General features: G+C 43.3%; 1 protein-coding gene across 6 annotated transcripts in view; it reads left to right on the forward strand.

Moving 5' to 3' along the window:
• The first annotated feature begins 455 nt into the window (after window positions 1–455).
• The window catches only part of REPS2 (RALBP1 associated Eps domain containing 2), a 202,445-nt gene continuing 186,440 nt past the window's right edge, over window positions 456–16,460 (forward strand). For 4 of the 6 annotated variants that reach the window (XM_055375470.2, XM_055375469.2, XM_055375471.2 and 1 more), the window contains exon 1: window positions 456–884. In XM_055375470.2, coding sequence (XP_055231445.1) covers window positions 615–884 — 270 coding nt within the window. In that variant the 5' untranslated portion in view covers window positions 456–614. The remainder of the gene's footprint in view (window positions 885–16,460) is intronic. The other 2 variants (XM_031006024.3, XM_031006025.3) reach the window with 1 other exon arrangement.

Genomic DNA, 16,460 nt, shown 5'->3' on the forward strand with positions numbered 1-16,460 from the left:
AATTTCCCATGCCTTGTCCCTTTCTGGAAAGGGCATGGCGTGGTGTGGGCACCACACCTGCCCCAGCCTTCTAGCGAGAAAACAACACAACCTTCCCCGCTCCCCGAAAAGAGCTTCTCTCCAGTTGGGTCTAGATGCCCCCTTCCCAACCAGGGCGGATGGCCAAAGACTCCGCTCCCTTGCAGGGTAGGCTTGGAAAGGCACGGGGCCCGCCTTCCTGGGCAGCGGAGCCTGTGACGGGCAGAGGGCGGGCGGCGCGCTGGGTTAGTTACCTGGCGCTGGGCGGGGCATGCGGGAGGCGGGGGCGGGGCCGGGGTGACATCTCAGGCTGTGATTGGGCCGCGCCGCGCCTGTCTCCATGTGCCGCGCGGCTGAGGGACAACATTCAAGCCCGGGGGCGGGGCCGGCGCGCGCCGGGAGGAAGCGGCCGCGCGGCAGCTGCGGGGCGTGGGGGTGGTGGCGGCGGCGGCGGCGGCGGCGGCGGCGGCGGCGGCGGCGGCGGCGGCGGCGGCGGCGGCGGCGGCAGCAGCTGAGGCCGAGGAGGCGGTGGCTGTGGCGAACGCAGCAGCACCCCAGCTAGGGACAGGGCTCCGCCGCGCCCCCTTGCTGGCCCCATGGAGGCGGCAGGGGCGGCGGCGGCGGCGGCGGCAGCGGCAGCGGCGGGCGGGGGCTGTGGCTCCGGGCCGCCGCCGCTGCTGCTGAGCGAGGGCGAGCAGCAGTGCTACTCCGAGCTCTTCGCGCGCTGTGCCGGTGCCGCGGGCGGGGGCCCCGGGTCTGGGCCCCCCGAGGCCGCCAGAGTCGCCCCCGGCACGGCCACTGCGGCCGCCGGCCCCGTGGCTGACCTGTTTCGGGCATCGCAGCTGCCCGCCGAGACGCTGCACCAGGTGGGTCCCTCCGCCTCCTGTCCCTGCGGGTCTGTGGGGCAGTGTGTGCGGGGGCGGAGGTTGCGAGTGGGGCGACAGGGCTGCCCCCAGGGACCCGGAGGCCTCGGCCAGTTCTGAGAGAGAGGACTCTGCAGCCGGGGATGGCGGCGACGCCCTTGTCCCCGGGGGACACCAGCCTCCTCCGCAGCTCAGCTCCTCGCCCAGTGCTGGGTGCGCTCTCCCCACCTTCCTTCCCTGAGACAGTCTGACACTCTCTCCCCTCCCCCGGCCATTTCTGGGGTTCTGCAGCCGCCCAGACCCAAAGTTTGTCCTGTTCTGGAAGTGGTGTTTGTTTTGGCTGCTGCCTGGTTTAACCTCTGCTCGCTGTTCCTGCCCCTCCCTCTCCTGAGTGGGTTCTCAGGGTGCCTTGCTGGGATTTCAACTTGAAGGGTGTGTGTGTCCGTAGGGTTCGAGGCCCAGGGCTGAATGTTGTCCTCTCTATGTAGTTGTGTTATATACGTATCTACTATATGTAATTGCCCATAACATATTTCTAAATATTAATATTAAATCGAAAACCTTAATGACAAGTTGCAGAACAGGGACACGGGACTGCAAGAGGACGTTTGTCAAGTCAAAACCAAATTTCCCATTTGAGATTAGAGGTGGACTTCAGAAGTCCACCATGGGAAACAGCTGTAGTTTCCCATCTATCATTACTTGGACTTGAAATAGAATTGAAAGGTAAGGGATGTCATAGCTACCACCTTTTGGCTGTTCTATACTTGGAAAAGGACTAGGGGATGATACATACCAGACGCTGTTTTTGTTTTGTGCTTTCCTTGGAGCTTGGAGAAAGACTACTTGATAAGCCTTTGTCTGTCATTTCATGTCACCAGCACTTCATGGTGATAAGACTGTTAATATCAGGTTCAAAACGTGAAATGAAGCTTTTCCTAAAAGCAATAGTATGAATGTTATTAACACCAATGGAATATTTAGAGTGGCGAGTGGTATTTTAAAATCTAGTTTCAAAGGAGAACTGAGGGTTTTATGGTTCACTTGCAATGTCATTGTGTTCATACGTATTTTTAAAAAAATTACTTAAGACTGCGTTTTATACTGCTGGAGTGTTTTTACTGCTATATGTTTGTGAGCATAACTTTAGACACTTTGTAATCTTTTCACCCTTTTGAATTTGGGATTTCTGAAACTATAACTAGTATTCACAGAACTTAGCATGGCTGTTTGTCCCTAAAGAAGTCCTTGATATGTAGACAGTTCTGCCATTGCTGATGAGTAGTCGAGCTGGATCAGGTAAAGAGAAAGTCAGTGTCTTAAAACACAAACCGTGGCTATTACATGAGGCCCTCAGAATACTCCCGAGCATAATACATTTATTCAGTGCTGTAGCTGCTTCCCAGCTGAAAGAGGAATAATTGACTGAGGCTATGCAGCAAGTGACAGCTGGGTACCTATTAAGGCTTATTTTGTTGTCAGTAATGCATCGGATAAGAGGAGGTGGGCATAGTAAATCTGAATATGTTGGTTGATGCCTCCTTAGGAATTGGGAAGAAGGATTTCCTGATGTTAGAACCCATGCTTTCTTGAGGTACATATAGTTTTAAAAGGACCCAAGGCACAGTGGCTGTGCGTGAATGAGATTATATTTTTGATGTCCAGTTGAAATCTGCTTGCAAAAGACTGCTTCAGATACTGGCAAAAGGGGACATCCCTGCGAGATTGCTTGGAGTAAATCTCTCAGAGCTTGAAGCTCCCTTATTCAGCCTAGCAAAGCAAAACACATCATCCACCTTTAATCCAACAAAATTACCATAACTCAATATTCTTGGTACAGGTGAAAATGAACATTGAAGGCATCCTGGACATGTAATCCTAAGAGAGTCAAACAAAGTCAGCAACCAGCAGACACCTAATTTTCACCCATCACTTTGGTGGTGGTGGTGGTGGTGGTGGTGTGTGTATGCTCCATCCACTTTAATTTGCATTACCCCATCAGTGTATTAGCCATTCTTTAAAACAAACGTAGATGTTTTTACCGTTTCTCTGTTAAACAGGAACCTGTAAGTTGAGATTTAAGTGCCCCAACAGGTATAACTGCTCAAATGTTGGAGGCACTAACCAGTCCTGATATTTTCTATGGTAACAACCAGGTTTTCCTCTTAATAAGCGTACAATTAAGATTACCATAATAATGTTCCAGGAAGAGTGAGAATCTTGCATTCTTACCACAAGTAAATGGTCTATAAAAATACTTATTTTTTATTTATTTATTTTTTGAGATGGAGTCTCGTTCTGTTGCCCAGGCTGGAGTGCGGTGGCGTGATCTTGGCTCACTGCAACCTCTGCCTCCCGGGTTCAAGCGATTCTCCTGCCTCAGCCTCCTGAGTAGCTGGGACTACAGGCGCACGCCACCTCGCCCGGCTAATTTTTGCATTTTTAGTAGAGACGGCGTTTTGCCATGTTGGCCAGGCTGGTCTCGAACTCCTGACTTCAGGTGATCCACCCGCCTCGGCCTCCCAAAGTGCTGGGATTACAGGCGTGAGCCACCATGCCTGGCCTTAACATATTTTTTAATAGACTTTTTTTTTTTTTCAGAGCAGTTTTAGGTTCACAGCAAAATTTAGCAGAGTACCCATATATCCCCTGCCCCGACACACCCGTAGCTTTCCTTACTCTCAACGTCCCACATCAGAATAATAGAGTTTTTACAATTGATGAACCTACATTGACACATCATTATTCCCCAAAGTGTATATATTAGGGCTCACTCTTGGTGTTGTACATTCTGTGGGTTTGGACAAATGTATAATGACGGGTCCACCATTGTAGTATCATACAGAATAGTTTCAGTGCTCTAAAAATCTGTGCTCTATTGATTCATCCCTCCCTCTCCACTAACATGTGGCAATCACTGATTTTTTTTTTTACTGTCCCCATAGTTTTGCCTTTTTTAGAATGTCATATAGTTGGAGTCATACAGTATATAGGCTTTTCACTTTGGCTTCTTTCATGTAGTACTATGCACTTAAAATTCCTTCATGTCTTTTTATGGTTTGGTGGCTCATTTCTTTATAGTGCTGAATAATATTCCATTGTCTGCATGTACTACAATTTATTTATTCACCTACTGAAGGATATCTTGGTTGCTTCCAAGTTTGGGCAATTATGGATAAAGCTGTTATAAACATCTGTATGCAGCCTTTTTTGTTACATGCAGGATATAAGCTTTTGACTCATTTGGGTAAATAGCAAGGGGCGTGATTGCTAGATTGTATGGTGAGAGTATATTTAGTTTTATAAGAAACTGCCAAACTGCTTTCCAAAGTGATTGTACCATTTTGCGTTCCCATCAGCAATGAGTTGGTTTCTTTACAGAGTATTTATTTTCCTTTGCTGACTTATTTTAACAGCAGGATTCTAGCACTAGGTGGAAAACGTATATGAGTTTCTGATGTGTGTCAGGTACTGTCCTAGGTGCTGAGGTTATAATAGTGAATCCAACATAATCTCTGTCTTCATGGAGCTTATGTTCTCATGTGAATGTTTTTACACTTCAGAGTTTTTATTTGGTTGAGAAAAGACTTGAAATATAACATCCAAAAGTAAAATGTCAGCCTGGTGCTGTGGCGCACGCCTGTAGTCCCAGTGCTTTGGGAGACCAAGGATGGGAGTATTGCTTGAGGCCAGGACTTTGAGATCAGCCTGGGTAACATAGTGAGACCCTGTCTGTACACAAAATAAAATAGCCGGGCATGGTGGCATGCGCCTGTAGTCCTAGCTACTCTGGAGGCTGAGGCAGGAGAATTGCTTGAGCCCAGGAGTTCAAGGTTATAGTGAACTATGATCGCACCATTCCTCTCCAGCGTAGGCAACAGAACAAAACCCTGTATCAAAATAAAGTAAAATAAGCCTGTCAAACCCAAACCAAATACGTGTCAAACCCAGACCTGATTCTTACCACCCACTATGCCTTCTAGTAAAATTCTGGCCTTTGAATACCAACAAAATACTTCATAACCTGGGAAACCAACTACTCTAACGTTTGTTGCTCTGTCTTGAAATACTAAACAAAACCATTTACCTGTTCGTAGACATATTTTCTTTTTCTAGTTTAAAAGTATCCCATTCTGCCATTTTCCACCTAGTGCTAGAATCCTGCCCTTAAAATAAGTCAGCACAGGGAAATAAATACTCTATAAAGAGACCAAAAGACCTTTCAAAATAGGCTATGGCCAGGCCCAGTGGCTCACGCCTATAAATCCCAGCACTTTGGGAGTCTGAGGTCGGAGGACTACTTGAGCCCAGGAGTTCTAGACTAGCCTGGGCAAGATGGCAAAACCCCATCTACACACACACACACACACACACACACACACACACACACACACACACACACCCGCTACCTACCTCTCTCTGGGGCATGCCTGTAGTCCCAGCTATTCTGGAGGCTGAGGTGGGAGGATCCCTTGAGCCCAGGAGTTTGAGGCTGCAATGAGCCATTATGACACCACTGCACTCCAGCCTGGGTGAAAGAGTCAGACCCTGTCTCATAAAATAAATAAGTAAATAAATAAAATATCTACCTTAAAGCAGCAAGTTTTGTATTTGATGTAATGAATTAACAGACCGCTTTATAATATCTATCTTTTAGGATAGTGTCAGTCTCTTGGAATGCTGTGCATGAATCATCATTAAAATTGGTTTCCATTAAAAAAATTTTTTTAGCATATACACATCTTATTGGAGTTTTCTTTTAAAATTCAAAGATGGGAACATTATTTTTTCAAAGCCAAGTAACAGAAGAGTATATAAAAAAGTCAATTTTGTGCATATCTTTTTACATTTTCTATGCTCATGTAAAACATACATGACTTATATAATTATACACATATGCTCCAGATCTCATCTGTATTAATTTTTTAAATTATACTTTAGTTCTGGGATACACTTGGAGAACGTGCAGGTTTGTTACATAGGTATATATATGTGCCATGGTGATTTGCTGCACCCATCAACCCATCATCTACATTAGGTATTTCTCCTAATGCTATCTCTCCCCTAGCCCTGCACCCCTGAATAGGCCCCGGTGTGTGATGTTCCCCTCCCTGTGTTCATGTTTTCTCATTGTTCAGCTCCCACTTATGAGTGAGAACATGCGGTGTTTGGTTTTCTGTTCCTGTGTTAGTTTGCTGAGAATGATGGTTTCCAGCTTCATCCATGTTGGTTTTCATTTTTGTGATAGTTAATTCTTGGACATTAAGGGGAATAATTATAAAACACTGTTGCTTCCATATCAAGGGAAATCACTGAATGATTTAAAAAAACCCAATAAGTGTTGTCTGATTGTTTAAGCAGCTTTCATTGAGGTAAATAAGTAAAACAAAGCTGTGAGAAGTAGGGAATATTTAAACAATTTGTGCGCATGCCCTCACCTTTGGGGAGAAGTCTTTTCTGAAGGCTCTCTTCTGATTTTTTGAAGCAACTATTTAATCATTAAAGAAAATTATAGGTAAAAGACAAATTCTTGTGAACTTTCGCTCATTGCTAGATTATTAGCCAGAACTATTTTTAAAAAATTTAAATGAAACAACTTTATATTTTTACATCTTTAGATCGTATCATTTTGTAACTATACTTTAGGGAAATAGAGGCCAGCATATTAAAACAGTAACTAGGGGCTGGGCAGGGTGGCTCATGCCTGTAATCCTAGCACTTTGGGAGGCCGAGGCAGGCGGATCAGCTGAGGTCAGGAGTTTGAAACCAGCCTGGCCAACATAGCGAAACCCCATCTCTACTAAAAATATAAAAATTAGCAGGAGAATTGCTTGAACCGGAGAGGCGAAGGTTGCAGTGAGCTGAGATCACGCCATTGCACTCCAGCCTGGGAGACAAGAGTGAAACTCCGTCTCAAACAAACCAAAACACACACACACACACACACACACACACACACACACACACACACACACACACACACACACACACACCAGTAACTAGGACTAACTATATGCTGTTTTAGATTGACAGTATTCTTTTTTTCTAAAGGAGAATGAATGCCAGCAGATGTAGGAAGTACCAGAGCTAAACCATTGCCTGGTTAAAAGGAGTACCTCTGCATAATAGTTACTTGTTGACTCTTTTGTAATAAAATATTTCAGGCATGTAAAACTAGAGAGTTACCCAAGAAATAACTGTGTATCCACCACTCCGTATAAGTAAAACAGCCCAGCTAGAGTGAAAGCCTGCTATGTCCCCTTCTCTGGTCCCATTCCCCTTCCTCCCTACCCTGGAGTTACCAAAGTCCTGAATTTGGTGTGCATGATTTGAAGATTTCTTTCTACTTTTATTGTATGTATATGTGGACATATATATTTGTGTATATATAAATCACTAAAAAAGATATTATTTTGGATGTCCTTTCAACTTAAGGAATATCGTATTCTGTGTAACCTTCTGCAACTTGCTTTTCCTCTCATTGTTATGTTTTTGGAATTCATCTTGTTGACACACGTAACTTCAGTTCATTTATGTTTCCTTTTAAAAAATCTTTACTACTTACGTTTAGAATGACTCATTGTTACAGTGCAGTAGAGACCCGTATGCCAAAAGGAAGTAGGTGGCATTTTTCCTTATTTATATAGAATGTCACATGGCTGGGGGACTGTTCGAAACGTGTATGAAAATTAAGAACACCTTCATAGATAGCAGAATGCACACTTATATTCTTGAGCGTGCTAGGGGATGTTTGAGCTAATTAATTGACTTTCATGGGCTTTCTTTTTTTCTCATCTTTTATTTTTTTGAGACAGGGTCTTGCTCTGTCACCCAGACTGGAATGCAGCAATCTGATCATGACTCACTGTAGCCTCAACCTCCTGGGCTCAAGCAATCTTCCTGCCTCGGGCTCCCGAGTAGCTGGGAATACAGGTGTGCAGCACCAAGCCTGGCTAATTTTCTTTTTAAAAATTTGTTGTGGAGATGGTGTCTCATTATGTTGCCCAGCCTGGTCTCAAACTCTTGGGCTCAAGTGATCTCCCGCCTCAGCCTCCCAAAGTGTTGGGATTACAGGTGTGAGCCACCACACCCTGCCATTTTTCATCTTTTTAAAAATGGAACATCTCAAATAAGCAAGTAGATAGAATAATGCATTAAACCCTGCTGCACTTGCCACTCAGGCTCAACAACTGTCAATGCAAGGTTAATTCAATTCCATCTACATTTCTATCTTTGTTCCCTCTCACCTTTGTTATCCTGAAGCAAGTCACAAACATCATATGGTTCATAGGGCTTATCTTTAAGGAAGGAACCAGGGTGGGCAGAAGGAAATAGAAACATGCAGGGGTTTAGGTTGGCCAGAAAAGGTACCTGTGGCCTATGGTCAAATGGCAAGACTGATGATGGTTCAATACTGTCAAGCCTTTGGCTGTCACGGAGATAGACGTGCTTGAGAACTGATTTAGAATAGTTGGGAAACCTGTAGGGAGATTGAAAAAGTAACCAACTGAAGACCAGGAATACAAGATGGATTTGAACATTGTTCTAGTTTCACACTCCTAAGTAGGGGCTGTCCTATTTTAAGGGTGTAGACAATTGGTTTTGAGGAAATCTTGGGTTGTTTTTGCTAATTATTTATAACCTTTTTTTTTTTTTTTTTTTTTGAGACAGAGTCTTGCTCTGTCGCCCAGGCTGAAGTGCAATGGCGCAAGGTCGGCTCACTGCAACCTCCGCCTCCCAGGTTCAAGCAGTTCTCCCTGCCTCAGCCTTCTGAGTAGCTGGGACTACAGGCGCCCACCACCATGCCTGGCTAATTTTTATATTTTTTAGTAGAGATGGGGTTTCGCCATGTTGACTAGGCTGGTCTTGAACTCCTGACCTCAGGTGATCTGCCCACCCTGGCCTCCCAAAGTGCTGGGATTACAGGTGTGAGCCACCGCGCCTGGCCTATTTATAACTTTAAAAAGAAGGTTTGGTTCCTTTCCAGGGTTTTTCAGACTTTCTATTTGTTTCGTATAGGCAAGTTTCTCATGTTTTGTATTGATGGCATTCTATTATTCATACTTATCTATTGGTGGGCAACTAATCAACCTGGGTTGCTCAGGACTGAAGGATTTCCTGGGGGCATGGAACTTCAGTCTTCAGACAGTCCTAGGCAAACTGGGATGGTCACCGCCTCTCTTGGTTGCTGCATTAGTTATCTATTGCTCTATAGTGAATTACCACAAACTTAGCAGCTTAAAGCAGCACACAGTTATTATCTCCCAGTTTCTGTGGGTTCGGGAGTCTGGACATGGCTCAGTTGGGTCCTCAGCTCAGAGTTTCATAAAGCCACAATCAAGGTGTCTGGAGCTTGGAGACCTCTGTGGAGGTCCAACACTTGGTTGCAGAATTCAGTTCCTTGTGATTTTAGAACTGAGGCTCTCAACTTCGAGGCTTCCTGCAGTTCCCTCCACATGGCCTTCTCCATAGGCAATTCACAACATGGCTATTGGCTTCTTCAAGGCCAGCAGGAGAGTGTCTCTCTCCAGTTAGCTCAGACACCTTTGCCGTAGTCCATTAGTTAGAAGCAAGTCACAGGTTTTGTCTGCTCTCAAGGGGAGGGAATTATACAAAAGAACAGAGACCAGGAGGTGAGAATTTTGCGGGGGACACCTTAGGATCTTTCCACCACACTTGCTTTCCAGGATTTGTCTGAAGTAGAAAATTATTCTGTTGAGCCTTTTTGCGGCCAGAATGTACATATGTTTTGCTCAGCCACTAATTTAGAATTCCTTTATCTTTTTAAGAAACATTTTCATGCGTAATTCATCCTAAGTAGAACTGGCAAATATGTAACTTCTTAGGTATTTTCAATTTTAGTCTTTAGGCAATTGTTTTTCCTCTTAACTAGTAGGAGGCAGGAAAAAAAGTGTAAAAGCAGATGCGAATGCCCTGCCTGGCTACTCCTGCACGCAGTGCTCTAAAGCAGGCCTTCTCAGCCTGGGTCAGTTCAGGGGTCTGTGAATTTAGATGTGGAAAAGAACTACATCTTTTTTTTTTTTTAGTAACTGCCCTTCCCCCAACTGAAATTGAGCACTTCCTTCTATTATGCATGTAAGCAAAAAACCACAGCAGTTTTTTTTTTTTTTTTTTTTTTTTTTTTTTTTTTTTGAGACAGGGTCTTGCTCTGTCACCCAGGCTGGAGTGCAATCTCACAGTTTTGGTTCACTGCAACCTGTGCCTCCTGGGCCCAAATGATCCTTCCATCTCAGCCTCCCAAGTAGCTGGGACTACAAGTGCATGCCACCACACCCAGCTAATTTTTGTATTTTTTGTAGAAACGGGATTTTGCCATGTTGCCTAGGCAACAGGGTTCACTGCTTTCGGTCAAATGACAGCAATGCTGCTGGCAAGTCCATGGTCAGGAGTGAGATTACCTCAGGCTGCTGTGGCCCCTCCTCCTCCAGTCTGTCCTGCAGGAAGCTCAGAGTGAATGGATGCTCAGCTGTTTCCTCTGAGACCTCACCAGGGACAGTTCCTGCAGTCCCGGCTCTGAGCTCTGCTCCTGACCGTTTTATCTGGCCCTCTCAGCTGTGCTTCACTGCAAAGGAGGAAGGACAAGCCCCTCTGGAGCCAGTGCCAGCTGCTTGTGGGGCCTGTTTTATTTACTACTGCTATCTCTACTTCAGAGACTTGGGCTAGGACATAGACTTGAAGAAAAAAGCCATTTTAACAGACTTGAGAAACTCAGCCATCCTCATAATACCATTCAGAACCAGGAGAGGCCATTATTAACACTAGGCTAGTAGGAAATGTTCACTTTGACTGAATTCATTTGTAACACTTTGCCACTGGTTTACAAGAAAAATACTTTGGTTCAGTCTCCTGGAGGTAGGTAATTAAATGTTTTACCTGTGTTAATTTTCCAAATAGTTAAAGTGAATCCCATAAATGCCAGCAATTAAGAATTGTTTTTGGCCAAGTGTGGTGGCTCATGCCTGTAATTACAGCACTTTGGGAGGCTGAGGCGGGCGGATCACTTGAGGCCATGAGTTTGAGGCCAACCTGGGTAAAATAGGGAGACCCTGTCTCTACAAAAAATACAAAAATTAGCTGGGCTTGGTGGAATGTGCCTGTAGTCCCAGCTACTTGGTAGGCTGAGGCAGGAGAATTGCTTGAATCCGGGAGGTAGAGGTTTCAGTGAGCCAAGATTGTGCCACTGTACTCCAGCCTAGGCGACAGAGGCGAGATTCTGTCTCAAAAAAAAAAAAAAAAAAAAGGTTGTTTCTTAAGTGCAGACCTTCTGAGATGTGTAGTGCTTGCCCCATGCCTTCAAAAGAACATATTTAATACAATAATCTCTTTGTCTCTCATTTACTTCAGAGTCAGCCTTGTGAAAAACAGATGATGATATACCAACAGTTTTTTGCTCTTGGAGGTGTTTGGTGTGCTCTGCTTTTTGAGTTTTGTTTTTTGGATTTCTTTAAAATTATTTTAAAATGTTTTAACTCCTCTCCTTTGCATACTCTCTGGTACCCTTATAGTCCCAATACTGAGTAAAGCATGTAAAATTTAGCATGCAGATGTTTTAGCCTCTTTTATTTTTTGTTCGAGATCCAGATTTTTTAGTCTCAGCATGACTGACACTTTGGGGCTGTATCATTCTTTGTTGTGGAGGACTGTCCTGTGCATTGTAGGTTGTCAAGTAACATCCCTGGTCTCTACCCACAAGATACCAGTAGCTATTCTTCCCCTGATTGTGACAACAAAAAATGTTTCCAGACATTGTCAGATGTCTCCTCGGGGCAAAATTTAGTTCTACATATATGATGATAACAACCATGGTAGCAGCCAACATTTGTTCACTATCATCCCCATTTTGAAGAAAGCAAAAATGGAGGCACTGAGGGTGAGGTTCACTTACTTGCCCAAGGTCACATAGATAAAAGTGACTTCTTGAAATACTTTTCATAATATATATGGGTTGAATCTCAGTCTTAATTGAGGAGGCAGACTAAAAAAGAATGTAAAAATGGGGAGTTTCCTGATGATGTCTCAATTGAGAGGCTATTGCTTTCATAGTGATTCTGTGTAAATGCTGGAATTCTTGCTTAAACGGGGTGATTCCATGGGCATGTGTCTGAGTAAAGGACTTGGATCATTTCTAAGAAGCTTCTGTGGCATGGTGAAGCAGAACATAAGACAGTCTAGGGTCAAGGATAACTGATCAAACTTTGAAACCAAGGAAGCCATAGGAAATTGGGGTAAGGCTATGTATCACTTAGGGTCCCACAGGAAATGGCATGCTCAAAGGGTTTTAGTGAAAACAGGAATGTTGAGGCATGAAGGGACTAGCAGCAGGAAGCTATTGCCATTCCTAGACCTGGTGGGGCAAAGGGAGGGGAGGGAATGTCGTTGCTGGAGCTGTGAAAGGTACTCCCTCTACAGGAACAATAGTCATGAAAGAATACAGCCTTTGCTAGAACTATGGCCAGAGAGGGGCCAGTGGGATGAGGGGATGGGGGAGAAGTAACCAATTTCTGTTTCCTGCCTTCTCATTTGCTGCAGTGCCTTTTGTTGTTCTAACCCAACTAGAAGCCACAGGTAACAGAGCCTGGGTGTTGAAGCTTATTGAGGTTAGCCTCTTGGGCTGAGTGGATGGAAAGGGCTGAGAGTGGTTCAAGGGGGCAAATAGAGCAACAGCCAGCACAGGCTATGAGCAGGAGTGGGAAACACTACCCCGGATCCTAGGGAGGATGGGGCATGGCCAGTGATAGGAGCAATGAAAGTCTTTTTGTGCAAAAAAGAGCCTGGGGATACAGACCTCCATGAAGGAGAAGAGAGGGTTGGATAGGAGTGACTGGTTCATCTGAGGTTCTTCCTATTTCTCCAAGGAAGCCTTGAGGAATGTGGGATTGTCTGTTTGCATTTGGATATGGAAGTATGTGTGTGTGTATACTTTTATTTATTTTGAGACAAGGTCTTGTTCTGTCACCCAGGCTGGAGCACAGTGGCACCATCACAGCTCACTGCAGCCTCTACTTCCTGGGCTTAAGTGGTCCTCCCACCCAGGCCCCCCCAGGTAGCTGGGACCACAGGCATGTACCACCATGCTTGGCTGATTTTTAATATTTTGTAGAGACAGGGTCTCACTATATTCCCCTGGTTGGCCTCACTCCTGGGCTCAAGTGATCCTCCCACCTCGGCCTGCAGAAGTGCTAGGAATACAGGTGTAAGCCACTACACCCAGTCTGTTTGTATACTTTTTGGTCAGAGTGAGGCTTTCCGTGAGTTGGAGTGTTTGTCCTTATTCATGACACTGGGAAACATACAACAATGGAGTGACCCTCTTGCAGATTCTGCTAGGAGTAGCTACATATGGTGGGAAAGGTTGCTATGGGAATGGAGATAAATTCAAGGCAGTAGAGAGTGCTTTATAATGTTTGGGGGTATGGCCAAGCATTAGTTTTGCTTTTTCCTTCCCAATAGGATACGATTTCTGTAGCAATTCTTCCTTACCCAAAAATAGCTATATGTGCTCCCGAAAAGAAAAAGCCCAGGACCAGATGACTTCATGGCTGAATTCTACCAAACATTCAAAGAAGAGTTAATACTAATCCTTCTTAAACTCTTCCAAAAAACAGAAGTAGAGAGAGTACTTCCAAACTCATTTTTTGAGGCCAGCATCACCCTGATTTCAAAGCCAGAGAAAAGATACCAAGATACCATAAGAGGAGAAAACCACAGGTTAGTATCTCTGTTGAACATATATGCAAAAATCCTAAATAAAATACTAGCAGACCAAATTTAACAACACCTCAAAAAGATTATACACCATGACCAAAGTGGCACTTATCCCTGAGATGCAAGATTGGTTTAACGTATATAAAACAATCAGTGTAATATGCCACATTACCAAAATAAGAGATAAAAAACAAGCCAGGTGCGGTGGCTCACACCTATAATCCCAACACTTTGGGAAGCTGAGGTGGGAGGATTGCTTGAGGCCAGGAGTTCAAGACCAGCCTGGGCAACATAGTGAGACACTGTCTCTACAAAAAATTAAAAAAAAAATGAGCTGGGCATAGTGGCATGTACCTCTAGTCCCTGCTACTTGGGAGGCTGAGGCAGGAGGATCGCTGGAGCCGAGGATTTTGAGGCTTTGAGGTGGATTGTGCCACCGCACTCCAGTTGGGCAGTACAGCGAGACCCTGTCTTCAAAGAAAAAAAAGAGAGAAAAACCCATGATCATTTCAATACATGTAGAAATAGCATTTGACAAAGTTCAACAGCCTTTCGTGATAAACATTTTCAACAAAATAAGTTTAAAAGGGAATTTCCTCAACACATTAAAGACCATTTATGTAGAGTCCACAGCTAATATCATAATCAGTGGGAGAAAACTGAAAGCTTTTTTTCTAAGATCTGGTACAAAGCAAGGATGCCCACTCTTGCCAGTTTTATTCAACACAGCACTGGAAGTACTAACATGAGCTATCAGACAATAAAAAGAGATAAAAGGCATCTAAATTGGAAAAGAAGAAGTAAAATTATCCCTGTTTGTAAATGTCATGATCCTATATGTAGAAAACCCTGGACTCCACAAAAGCCCTCTTAAGACTAATAAATGAGTTCAGTAAAGTTGCATGATACAAAATCAGCGTACAAAAATCAGTTGGAAATCAAGAAAACTGTCCCATTTATGATAACATAAAAATAATAAAATATTCAGGAATACATTTAATGAAGGAAGTGAAAGATCTGTACATTCAACATTATAAAATATTGATGAAAGAAATTGAAGACACAAATAAATGGAAAGATATCCCATGTTTATGCATTGGAAAAATTAATAGTGTTAAATTGTCCACACCACCCAAAACAATATACAGGTTCAATGCAATCCCTATCAAAATACCAATGGCATTTTTCACAGAAATAGAAAAAACAATTCTGAAATTCATATGGTGTGACAAAAGACCTAGAATAGCCAAAACAGTCTTGAGAAACAAAAACAAGGTTGGAGGCATCACACTTCCTTAGATTATAATACAGTATAAAGCAGTAGAAATCATGATAGTATATCCTGGCATAAAAACAGACATATAGATCAATAGAATAGAACAGAGATCCGAGAAATATACAGTATATATACAGAAATCCAAGTATATACAGTCAACTAATTTTTGACAAGGCCACCAAGGAGACACAGTGGGGAAAGGATAGTCTCTTCAATAAATGATATTGGGAAAACTGGATATTCACAGGCAAAAGAATGAAGCTGGATGCTTATATACAAAAATCAACTCAAAATGTGTCTTTAAAATATACAACAAAACCTCAAAATGGAAAAGAAGACCTAAATGTTAATAACTCAAACCATTGAACTCCTAGAAGAAAACATAGGGGAAAAGCTCCTTGATATCGGCCTTGGCAATGATTTTTTAGACATCACACCAAAAGCACAGGCAACAAAAGCAAAAAGAAACAAGTGGTACTACATCAGACTAAAAAGCTTCTGCATGACAAAGGGAACAATCCGCAGAGCCTATGAATTGGAAGAAAATATTTGCGACCCATATATATGATAAGGAGTTAATATCAAAAATATATAAGGAACTCCCAGAACTCAATGGTAAGAAAACGAATAACCCGATTAAAAAATAGGCAAAGGACTTGATTATTCATTTTCCCAAAGAAGCCATACAAATGGCCAGCAGGTTGTGAAAAGGTACTCAGTATCACTAATCATAAGGGAAATGGAAATCAAAACCACTATGAGATATCAGCTCACACCTTTTAGAATGGCTATTAGAAAGACAACAGATAACAAACGTTAGGGTGTGGAGAAAAGAGAACCCTTTTATACTTTTGGTGGGAATGTAGATTGGTACAGCCATTATGGAAAATGGTATAGAAGTGCCTCAAAAAATTAAAAGTAGAACTACCATATGATCCAGCAATTCCTCTGCTGGATATGTACCTAAAGGAAGTGAAGTCAGTGTGTCAAAGAAGTATCTACACTCCTGTGTTCATTGCAGCATTATTCGCAATAGCCAAGATATGGAAACAATTTAAGTGACTGTTGATGGATGAGTGGCTAAAAATATCGTGGGATACACACACACACACACACACACACACAGATGACAGAATATTATTCAGCCTTAAAAAAGGAGATCATGCTATTTGTGACAACATGGATGAACTTATGCTAAGTAAAATAAGTGAGACACAGAAGGAAAAATACTTCATGATCTTATTTATCTGGAACCTGAAAAAAAGAGTCAAATATATAGAAACAGAATAGAACCATGGTTACCAAGGGTGGGAACGGGGAGGAAATAAGGCAATGTAGGTCAAAGTGTACAAACTTGCAGTGATGTAGGCTCAATAAGTCTAGAGATGTACAGCAGGAGGACTATAGTTAATAATATTGTATTGTATATGGAAAATGTGCTAAGAGTAGATTTTAGGTGCTCTTACCTCTTCTCCCCACAAAGGTAACTATGGAAGGTGATGAGTATGTCGGATTGCTTACTGGTAGTAATCATTTCACTATGGATATGTATATCAAAACATCATGTCATACATGTT

Source organism: Gorilla gorilla, chromosome X, assembly GCF_029281585.2.
Source record: "Gorilla gorilla gorilla isolate KB3781 chromosome X, NHGRI_mGorGor1-v2.1_pri, whole genome shotgun sequence".
NCBI lineage: Eukaryota > Metazoa > Chordata > Mammalia > Primates > Hominidae > Gorilla > Gorilla gorilla.